This window comes from Ostrinia furnacalis, unplaced genomic scaffold, assembly GCF_004193835.3.
Source record: "Ostrinia furnacalis isolate ACB-3 unplaced genomic scaffold, ASM419383v2 OfSCF4171, whole genome shotgun sequence".
In the NCBI taxonomy this organism is placed as follows: domain Eukaryota; kingdom Metazoa; phylum Arthropoda; class Insecta; order Lepidoptera; family Crambidae; genus Ostrinia; species Ostrinia furnacalis.
In genome coordinates, this window is record NW_021134410.1 from 1 (window position 1) to 11,915 (window position 11,915).

The 11,915-nt window shown below is 36.6% G+C and overlaps 1 protein-coding gene across 1 annotated transcript; it reads right to left on the reverse strand.

Annotated features, from left to right (window-relative positions):
* Window positions 1-1,589: 1,589 nt before the first annotated feature.
* Window positions 1,590-4,921, reverse strand: LOC114359019 (uncharacterized). Its single transcript, XM_028313251.1, has 4 exons — window positions 4,695-4,921; window positions 4,239-4,305; window positions 3,022-3,223; window positions 1,590-2,283 (listed from the first exon to the last, which is right to left on the reverse strand). The coding sequence occupies exons 1-4, from the start codon at window positions 4,746-4,748 to the stop codon at window positions 1,983-1,985; spliced, it is 624 nt and encodes a 207-aa protein (XP_028169052.1). The 5' UTR covers window positions 4,749-4,921; the 3' UTR covers window positions 1,590-1,982.
* Window positions 4,922-11,915: the final 6,994 nt, after the last annotated feature.

Genomic DNA, 11,915 nt, shown 5'->3' on the forward strand with positions numbered 1-11,915 from the left:
CATTATAATTAACGTACATTGAATGCACAAAGAAAAACAATAATTCATTCTTGTAAGTTGTACTTGATGTAATTTCATTTCATATTTTTTATTTATAGTTCAAAGCAAAAAAGGTTTCTTAAATCTGCATTGTCAAAAACTTAGAGCTGTCAGAATTCCGTCGAATTAAAAATCGGACTATAAATAAGCCGGGTGAGACAGTAATTCGAATGATGAAAAATCACTTTTTTTGTAGATTCATCTTCAATTTTTTCACGTGGTACAGTTTAGGGTTCTTACACACGAACAGCATTTTGCTGTCGACGCATGTAACTGCAGTTGACGTCAGAAGGCGACGGCTAGCTGTCGACATGCTGCCGACGTGCTGTCGACGCGTTCGCGGCTGCCCGGCAGCTAGCCGCCTCCGCCATTTTGAAGGTCAACTGTCAGTAGTCCAGGAGCTTACACGCACACCTAATGAGTTCCGAACAAATTGATTCGGAATTGCTAAAAAATTAGTGCTGTCAAAAACAATGAAATAATATGGAACTCGAATTTAGAAGGCTACCATAATAAAACATTAAAAAATAGAGCATGGGCGTCGATAAGTCTCGTTCTCTATTCAATAACATTTCTTAAACCCACAATGACCGGTTCTTTCTCTTTCGTCGACGACGACGGAGTAAATGCAACAACAGTGTTTCTTCAATGAAATCCATTTTCAACTGGCTGGCTCCTGTACAAAGACGTACGCCGACACGGTCGTCGCAGCAAGCTGTCGACTCGTCGACGGCAGACGTCGACGTAAGAGCTCTTACACACGAGCAGCACATTGACGACAGCAAAGGCGACCGCAGTCGCCGTCACTTGTCGGCAGCTAGCCGTCGACGTGCCCGCAGCAAGCTGTCGACACGTCGACGTCTGCCGTCGACGAGTCGACAGCTTGCTGCGACGACCGTGTCGGCGTACGTCTTTGTACAGGAGCCAGCCAGTTGAAAATGGATTTCATTGAAGAAACACTGTTGTTGCATTTACTCCGTCGTCGTCGACGAAAGAGAAAGAACCGGTCATTGTGGGTTTAAGAAATGTTATTGAATAGAGAACGAGACTACACACACCGACGCCCATGCTCTATTTTTTAATGTTTTATTATGGTAGCCTTCTAAATTCGAGTTCCATATTATTTCATTGTTTTTGACAGCACTAATTTTTTAGCAATTCCGAATCAATTTGTTCGGAACTCATTAGGTGTGCGTGTAAGCTCCTGGACTACTGACAGTTGACCTTCAAAATGGCGGAGGCGGCTAGCTGTCGCCACCTGCCGGCGGCAGCCGCGAACGCGTCGACAGCACGTCGGCAGCATGTCGACAGCTAGCCGTCGCCTTCTGACGTCGACTGCAGTTACATGCGTCGACAGCAAAATGCTGTTCGTGTGTAAGAACCCTTACATGCGTCGACAGCAAAATGCTGTTCGTGTGTAAGAACCCTAAGAGCTCTTAGATAATATTACCGTGGTACATATAGGGACTACTGCAGCGAATGCATGGCGTGCATTGTTCGTGTGAACACATAGGTTTCGGGATCAGTGAAACGAGAAAATTATCGTTCATAACACTTTATCAACTTTAAAATTTGCTACAAAGGCAGAATGCTTATTTATTGAGGCGTGTAGTCGATACGTGTTTCTGCACCATTTGAAACTTCTCTTCCATTTCCTTTAACGATTGCATTTTTTATAGAATTGCTTAAATTATATAAAATATTATAAACCCGAATTTTTTCGATTAATACAGAGTGGTCGCACATTCAAATACTTAAATAATGTTTATGAAATGGACATTCTTTGACAAAGTGTAAAATGTGGTATTGTACATAATTAAAGCTTTTTGCGTATGTTTAGACTGTACAAACATATAAACATTGGGTTAGAATGGCTGTGTACTTAGTCAATGCTTTTATGATATTATTTAATTACAACGTTTAACTTCCTTACTCAGATGTAGTTATCCTAAAATAGAATTTCCAGACTGATCCATATTTTCAATGGTCTCTTTAGTCTCTGCGCTCTTGAAATTGCGGAATCTTTTCGATGGATACCGATAATGTTTACCAAAGGCAGGTTCTGCATACTTCTTAAATCTTCTCCATTCCCATTCCTCGTGGTCCCACTCAGCTTTATCTACATATGGGAATAGATTCCTCATCCATTTTGGAAGAAACTCATCCATGTAGTAAAAACGTCGTCGCCAGGTTTTGTGGGTATCGCAATAATTCCCTCCGTGGCCTCCGAGCCAAAACGGTATACTGTTGAAACACATAATCCCAGTGTTAGTAAAGAGGTTTCAATACTTTTTTCTACACAATTAAAAAACAAAAATCGAACCATCATACAGCTAAAAATTAGATTTAATTTATAAAACATTTTATCCATTTATGTTGTCGCGAAACACGCGAATCGTAATTTTATTTTAAAAGAATTCCTTGTAATTTTTACACGTCCTTGGCAAGTTTGTATATGGATCCTAGATATCAAGTGAAATAATGATTTTTCTCAGCGGGGAGTTTAAATTTATGCAAGTTGAGAAGCTGGTAAGTTTCTTTAATTGTACGGAAATGATTATGTTACATTCAGAATTTCAGGGATATTAAAATCAGTGTGCTATCGACTCGGTACAGACCAGAACAGTTGTGGTGGAGAATTTGCCACGACGGCCGAAAAAGATTCCCACAATCACTGAAAGATCGCTCTATTCCGCACCACTACCAATTTCTCATACTAAGTACAATCATTTACAATAATTAAAACAAATGATTCCTCAAAACTGACATGGTTTCTACGACAGCTTAACTTACAAATCATAAATAGTATACAGGGTGTTTCCTGTAAAGTGTCAGGTCGAAGGTAGGTGATAGGGAGGACCAGACCTATCGATTTCACCCCCATGTTATGTTCTACGATTTTTCGTACGAGGTTTATACGTAGGTCTGATCTGTACCTACACGTAAATTAAACAGAAAACAATTTATGTAGAAAATACTTACAGGCTGAAATATCGCAATGCCCATCTGTAAGTATTCGTGTAGAAATATGCGGAGAACGGATTTAGGTGTGGAAAAGTCTTGGCACTGGATATACCGGCAGCAAATGATATAATGGTCAACCCAGCCTGATAACCGTCCACCAGCACCGCTAGACCAGCGTTAATGTTCTCGTGGTTCGGCTTGTTAATTATCACCGATGGCTCTGAAAACCAAAGTATGGAATTTACCAAAGTTTGTAGTAAAGATTTGATTTTACGTTTAAAAAATCTACCAAATACTTTAGATTTTAACCAGGCGATAATTGTAATAAAGACTTATCGTTATAAAGATTAACACATACAATGTCACTTTAAAACAACAATTTCTACATCCAGATAGTTTTCATGAAAAACTTGACAATTACCAATGCAGCAAAAAATAACCGATAAAACAATTATTGAGTTTTTAACAACACTAACAAGCAGTTCTTTATATTTAATTCTATCCCAACAAGATGCCTGTTTTACTTTTATTTTGGCGTGTTCAAGCCCCAATAATTATGTAACTCTAGAATATAGGACTTTTGCCTTCCCTTGCACATGACCCTAACGAAAAGCTGCCAATGACCAGACCAGACGAACTAAAAGACATTCGTAGAGCTATACTTATAATAAATCTGTAGAGAGGTCAATTCTGTACATGAAATATATTTTCAAAATAACTATCAGGGGGTGATTAGTGATCGATACTGATGCCAAAAATGCAATCAATAAAATTTTTGTCTATCTGTCTGTCTGTCTGTCTGTCTGTCTGTCTGTCTGTCTGTCTGTCTGTCTGTCTGTCTGTCTGTCTGTCTGTCTGTATGTTCCTTATAGAAACAAAAACTACTGGACCGATTTTAACGAAACTTGGTACAATTATTCTTCATACTTTTGGGCAGGTTATAGTATACTTAGGAATTCCCACGGGAACGGGAATTAGCGGGAAAATCCTTTTGTATGTAAAATCTAAACCGCTTAAGTTAGACGCTTGAAATTTGGCATGCAGGTATCATAGTAAACTTAAAGCTTAGTTCCAACAGGATATTGCAAAATTCCCACGGGAACGGGAGTTAGTGGGAAAAAACATTTGTATGAAAAAATCTAAACCGCGTAAGATAAATGAAGGGGGTAAAACGGTATCCACGCGTACGAAGTCGCGGGCGGCCGCTAGTTAAGATTAAGTTCTATTTGATTAACCTGTAGTTGGTATAGCCAAATCGAGGCCCAGTCGAGGTTTCCAAAAGAATGTTCCCGGCACAGCACCCTAAAACATTACAAAATACATCAATAATTACGGCACAGATAAATTATACATATTTCAATTAACATTTGCAAGTTTAAAGCCTTGCCAATAACAAATGTTACGTTTAGATGCTGATTTCCAATTAGCAACGTTCTTACACAGTAATTAATTCAGTATCAAAGGAACCCCGTCGTTTTATCTCTATTCAAAGCAACGATAAGTAAGTCTTTTACTAGGGAACTAGAGCGGATATTACACAGAAAACTGCATTATAAGAGGCAAATTAAGTTCTATTGCACATTAAGTGTGATAAATAGTGTTTTCTTTTCAAGCTACTTATAGTGCTTAGGTAATGTTAACATAACATGCCTTTTGCAAAATTAGTTATAAATAGATAAAGGTCAAATTACCTTCGCTAGGGGTACCGTCATAATTAATAATATAAACGTAAACTTTGGATCCATCGTGAATAAATAAAGCCTTCGTCAAGCACCTCGCGAAACCAGGCTCGGTTAGATACTGACTAAATACGTTGTATTGTCTTCAATTATTCCTCTGTTATGATCACAATAAATTCCACATGCGAAAGGAAATCAACGGAACGCTGCAAACAATCATATTTTCATACCGCAAATATTACTTCGGCACATTGCAGCATTAACATTTTGTTTTAATCCTTTTAGATTTTTTCGATTGACCACAGAAATAAAAAAATATAATTTTTGAAATGGATGTCAGATTCCAAGTAGGTACATCATGTTTCAGGTACTACCTGGCTTGGCTTTTGGTACACTTACTCACATTACATATTTTTATATTCGCGAGATTTCTTAGGTGGCACTGACATAAGATTTATTCAAGTTATTTATAATTTTCAAATAAGTCTATAAATAATGAATCTCAATGTATGTAAACTCCTTGATGACGTAGTCCACTTAGAGCACCCGCCCAAGTATTACCTGGCATAGTCCCATAAGAGCACCTATCAATTTAAACATTGAATAGCATTTTATTCTTATAAAAAAGTTGTCACATCTTCAGTCAGAGTCTGTGCAACATATTTTTGAAGAATCAGTTGAACATTGAAATGAAATCAGTACTAGACCATCTTTAATTTCAATAAAAAGTGCATTGTAAGAAAACGAGAATATCACTACCTGTAAAGTAATGATGAATCATCAGCAAATAGTCATAGTCATAAATGTTTATTGCATCATAGATTTTCGGTGTAGAAAACAAATGGCGGTGTCAGAAAGATCTGATATTTTTATTTAATGGATGGTGCATAAAGAAATTCCACAACAATACACAATTTTAAAATCTTTGCATGTATTTCCTATTATTCTTGTTTTAAGGTGATCTGATTCATTACAAAAATTATTGCCTTGATCTTATGTTCCTTCCTATGACTTTACCTGGGTGAATCCTGGGATTAGGTTGAGCACACAGTAATTCAATTAAAAAGGATATAAGAACATACAAATCGGCCATCCCAACAAAACCATAATTTTCAAAGATGATATTGGGAAAGGTTCCTTCGCATGAGAATTGGCCATGCCTTTATTCCTACAATCTTTTTAGATTACACATTGTAAATACTGAATTGTGAAAGTGTGGCAATGACACAAGTGATATAAATCATCTCTTTTCACTGGTTCTATAAATGACAGATTCTTTTTTATTGAATGCCTTTTAGCTTTCTATGTTCCATTTCCATGTCATGACTAACAACTATATTAAAATTTAAATTGCAGGCGCTGCGGCTGCTTCAGCGTAATCTTTGAAAAAAAGCTTTAGACAGCTGCTACCGTTTTGTACCTTTCGGCGTGGAAACGCTGGGGCCTTGGGGCTCGAAGGCCAAAAAGCTATTCACTGAGCTTTCCACCGCATCATCGAGGTTACCGGTGATCAGAAGGCCGGGTTCCACCTTGGTCAGCGTCTTAGCCTAGCGATCCAACGCGGAAACGGTACCAGTCTTCGGCGCACCGCTAACCTCACTGACGGATCTGGGGATACTTTGTAAGTTAGGTAACTTTTATTTACCTTTTTTGTAAATATTGTATTACTCATCTATTTTTGTATATAGATTTTAGTTATTAAGTTTGTAAATTAGTTTTTTTTAAATTTTATATCCTATTTTTGTTTCTACAGGGCAGGTAATAAGAACCACAGGATCACAACCTATTTACTTGAACCCTTTGAAAAAAAAATACAAGAAAGATATAGTTACATCAACGATAACTATTGTGACACCAATAATTCTTCTTCTCCTAAAACATTTACATCAGTTGGAGATGATACAGCACAAACTTTTATGGAAACAAGTATTACATCGCTATACCCAACCGTAATACCAATCCAATGAATCTTGCAATGATGAAAGACGAGAACAATAAAAAACAATTAGATCTTCATAATGGAGATCTAATTGTGCCCACACTAGAGGATTCGAGCCCGGGATATTTCCGGGCGATATTTTAAACAATATCGCTATATACACTCCAAAGATAGTTTTTACGGAAAACATAAGAAAGATGGAGCAGCAACTTCAATATGTAGAGCTACTTTATAACTGAAAAAGAGTAACAATACAGCACAATGCAAGCTATGCTCAGCTATTTTCTTCAATAAAAAGTAGATTTTTATGTAAAACTATTATTTTTATTTCATGTTCATAATCCCGGGGTTATTTATTTATCCCGGGATTACGGGATTGCCTCTAACCTACATATTTTAAGGACACTATGTTTTGACCAGACAAACGTGTATAAAGTAGCCACTACTACTACTATTACTACTATTTTTAATTTAATTATTCATTTATGTTTGCCTACGACTACGAAATGACTATGGACAGACTAACAGAGAAGGAAAGTAGGTCACAAAAATTAGGTTTTTATAAAGAATTGTATGTTATTATTCCGCCAAGAAAAGTCTTGATCCTTAAAGAAATTATATTCCATCAACTGCTGCTAATTGTTAACTTAAATACCGAAGTAATGGCCAAAACAGATCAAACTGAAAGCAGCAGTAGATCATTATTTTTTATAATATTTATTTTCTCATTTTTATTCTGCAAGAGTAAGGTTACTCGCGGCACCTAATTGTAATGCATGCATCTTGTAACTATTCGTAGACTGTACGTTACTAAATAGCAAATAAAGAATATGATCCTGATCATCCCTCCCGTAAACCAAATTTCGATACAACGAGTTCCGAGGATAACCCCTTTTTTAATGTTAAAATTACTATCGTACTAACATGGAACTGAACAATTAAATCCAACATGATATTCTGGCTTGTCCAATACATTGTATTGGATCATGCATATTAAGTACGTCGTAACGGGGTGGTAGTGATTATTTCCCTTGAGCCTGAATTCGAACGAGATGAATTCGGTCATGTGTGTAGCCGTGCATACTAAGTGATTGGCAACGGGAACATTAACGAACAAGTGACCCGTGGAGTCATTTAGATAAACATCTTTCTATTAGTAAATTAGATATCATTCGCTTAAAAATACTACTGTTTAAAATGTTCTGGTTTTGCATTAAACCAACTAAGAGGATGTAGAAGCAAAATAGGACGATACTACTAGAATTTAAAAGGACTACTGTTATCACCACTGGACTATTACCAACAAAAAGATCTATTCACATCTTTCCATCTAGACTAAGAGCTAGTGAATGCCAGACCTACGTCATTTTATTAAATTTAAATTTAATCACAATAACTGGAAACCGGAATTCTCTTTACACCCATCTACGAGTAAAAGCTGATTATCCTCATGTTCAGTTACTCAAAATTGTATCTGCCACAGCTTGAGTTTGTGTGCCGCCAAAGCATGGGACGAATTACCAACTTCTCTCGAGTACTTACTGCGGGAAACTCGAAACTGGTTTGCGCATCGCCCATTAAGATTAAAACCCTACCAATGTTTATATCAGTCACTCAACAACAACAATAAGCAACCAAAACTGACTCAACAATCCGTTACTCGATGGTTAGCATTTCATGCAGCTGTGGATAGGAATATTAAAGAAACAGTGGGAAGCATTAAAACTAAACTTTAACAACATTGCAGCTTCAGGTGAAAAATGTTATCAAGCTCGACAATGATGACACACATTTGCTTTATTTGGTCTTTCTTTCACAGCTGTTAAAGGTTGTCAGTGTCACTGATTTGAATAATAATATTTTGTTTCAAGCTAACAATGCCAATATAACGAAAATTTATGATGATCTCTGCAACGACAACGGCCAGGCGAGTGTTAGAACCAGCCTCTTTAGTAGTAATAATCCGGATGGTGACGCCCTCCTGACACTGTCATGGCTAGGACGGTACAATGTTGGGCATTAGTATTGTTGGCGACAGATCTGGTAACACCGATGCTAGGCCATGGTCTATGGACCGCAGCCTAGCAACGGTGTTAGCCATCTTGTTTTTCGATATAATTCTGTTACCTAGCTTTATGATCTGAAATACAGTTTTGTATAAGCTAAGCACATTTTCATTTCTGAAGCTAACAAGTATAGTGTAGTATTAGTTTTTTTTATTGTATTTTTATTTTGTTTTCTCTTTGATTTGTTTTTTTTTTTGTGTGTTGTCACATTTGTGTTATTTTAATGATTTAATTTTAAGGCGTGTATTTCTGCCGCTCTCTCCAAAAATGGCTTCCGCAGAATAACAGCGTCATGTTCTGGGCTTTACTACCTTAGAGCATGACACATGCTGAGTTAGAACCTAACTACCTTTTACTTATTAAAGTGTGTATTTTTTATGTTGGACTTGGAACCAAAATAAATGTTTTCTTTCTTTCATTCTTTAAGAGCTGCTTATGCCTACGATCAACAGCAATTTACTCAAGATATCGAGTCGGTCAAATCAGCACTCGCCAAAGCAAATGCCGAATTTGAAAACTCATTGCTTAGTCAGGAAGATATTGATTTTGGGTCATCTTTTAAATCGTTGGCCCAAATAGTAAAACTCCTTGCGAAAAAAATATTAGAAGTTCAAAGAAGATGCACTGGGGTTCTTTTCAAACTTTGCCAGAAAATTGTCAACAGACTACCAGCAGGCCTGGATCACTCCGCGCAGTACATCCCTTATTTATCTACAGCGAACGGGACGCTGGCGCGCGCTTTAGATACCTACCTACCTAATAGCACAGTCATTCTATGATCGAGGTTGCAAATATTATTTAAAAATGGACAATAAAAATTAACAAATATTGTGCAGCGTTCGGGTGTTTAAAAAAATTCGAAAAGAATTATATTTTTTTATGTTTTGAGACAATGACATACGAAAATCTAGTAAAGATAAAAAAAATGTATTTCCACCTGTAAATGAAACTGCTGAAACCATAATTAAATTTTCAAATTTTTACATTGTAGATAAAAGTGAACCTTTCAAATTTTAGACCAATATCTCAACTTCACCGACTAACGAAGAACTACTCTTCTTTCGAATACATTTTCAAAAATTCTACAGGACGAGTATGAACCTAACAAAGGTCACCTATCTTTCCATGCAGTTGTTATGAGTAGCCCAGAAAAGATATGCTCGAGTACCTACTTATTTCTTTGTTTAAAAGAGTAGGTCCAAAAAACCCAGAATCGGTTGGGAATACTCGTAAATTGATCAGTTTTATCATTAATAATATTCACAATTTATAATACAGCACAATGGCTCAGCAAATTTTCTTCAGAAAAAAGTACATTTTTATTTCATGCTCACAATCCCGGGGTTATTTATTTATTTATTTATTCCGGGGCAGTGGCGGCGTAGCATGGGTTGGCACCCGGGGTGATCACCCCCCCGTCTTAAGTCCTAAGGCACCCACTGGGTGCCCCCCAGGATTTTGGAGTTTATACCTACCGATTCGTAGATAAAAAGACAATCGCAATCATCATGACGCAGATATATGTCAGTGAGTACTAACTGCGCGACTTGTGTCACCCCCTGATGCTTGGCACCCGGGGCGGACCGACGGACGCTGCTACTGTTCCAGGGTTACGGGATTGCCTCTAACATACACTTTTTAAGGACACTAAGTTTTGACCGAATTCAAATTCTTTATTGCTCGACCAGTAGAAGCTAAGAAGAACTAAGCTGTAGATCAAGGTGTTATTTACCATTATTGTTAGCTGCAGGTCAAGCTTACGTAGTTTTAACCCTTAATTTGAATTTGTCCGGTAGGGCGGACATTAACTTTAAAAACCAAGTAGAGGGTGTTGTAAATGTTATTTTTATTTTATTCTACAGTATTTTTTTTAACCTCTGAAAATGTTTGTAGAAAGTGAACTTTGACGTTCGCAACACTGTATCTGTCAGTCGCGAACAAAATGTCAGCGAAGAGACAGTCATCTGTTTTCGATAAGGTAAATTATTTTTTTTTTTCAGTCTTTTGCTGTTAAAAGCTCATTGTTTTTGCAATTTGTTTTACAATAATACGTGTATGATAATGTTTAGCTGAAATTCATAACATTTATACATATTTTGGTGTTTTTTTACTCGCTTGATCTCTTTGTCCGGCACAGCGGGCATTGTCAATTACTCACTGATATTCATAAAACAACATTGTCCGCTGTGGCGGACATAGTCAAATTTAGTTTGTTTTGCGGTTATGGGCGTTTTCTTATGTTTTTTTTGTTTTTCATTTGTCTGAGGCATGCGCGTGCTTCAACAATATTGGCTTTCGTCCCTAGAACACGCTTCCTCAGGCGCAAGTGAGAAATCTGATACCGATTTTGAAATGCTTGATAAATGTGCTTCTACTAACTCAAACTATTCTTCACCTGCACCCTCTATCGAAATTGTAATGATATGATCTCTCGCTAATATAAATATTAGCTTTAGCTTCTCTTATAACGTTGCAGGTATTGTCAAAAAAATACAGTGGTGTTCTAGATAAAGTTTCAAACGCGCCTTTGCTTTGTGATGGGCAAAAATGCAAGAAACTGTTTAGATTTCCATACCAAATGATTTTTTTATATGTTCGTTTTTAATGTTACGCTTAATTACTTACTTAATTTTTCTTGCCAAAACACCAATTTCTAAGGTGTTTTATTCTCAATACTATAAAAATTCTTAATAAAATTAGTTTATAACGAAGTTTTTTTATTTATGGATTTGCCAATGTCCGCCACGGCGAACATTCAAATCTACTCGTTATTTATGACGCCTTTGACAGTGTCCGCTGTGACGGACATGAATTTTCCCAACTCTGGGAAATGCAGGATTTTTTTTTTCATATTTTTTCAATAGTTCTTAGCATACCCTTGATGCCTTACATTCCAAACTCATGTATTTCCATTTTTTATGTCGTTGCCAAATGAAGGGTTAAACATAGTTAGGTCTAAATAGAAAAATAAGACTGCTGCAAGTTAACTTCGAAGAAAAATTATAATGTTCACGCAATAAATTAAATGTATGGAATGAGAGACGTTGCGAATAATTAATTATGTAGTAATAAAACTACGCTACGTAAATCACGCATCATAAAAAAAAAAAATAAAAAAACTTTTTAAAAACATGTTACAAGAACAAATCAGCACTCGTCAAAGTAAATTCCGAATTTGAAAACTCATTGCTTAGTCAGGAAGATATTGATTTTGGGTCATCTTTGGCC

Bases quoted from the DNA above. Each gene is read 5' to 3' on its own strand.
- LOC114359019 (XM_028313251.1), bottom strand. From the start codon at position 4,748: ATGGATCCAAAGTTTACGTTTATATTATTAATTATGACGGTACCCCTA. The intron at 4,306-4,694 runs GTAATTTGACCT...GTAATGTTTTAG, and splicing joins TGACGGTACCCCTAGCGAAG to GGTGCTGTGCCGGGAACATT. The intron at 3,224-4,238 runs GTTAATCAAATA...TTTGGTTTTCAG, and splicing joins TTTGGCTATACCAACTACAG to AGCCATCGGTGATAATTAAC.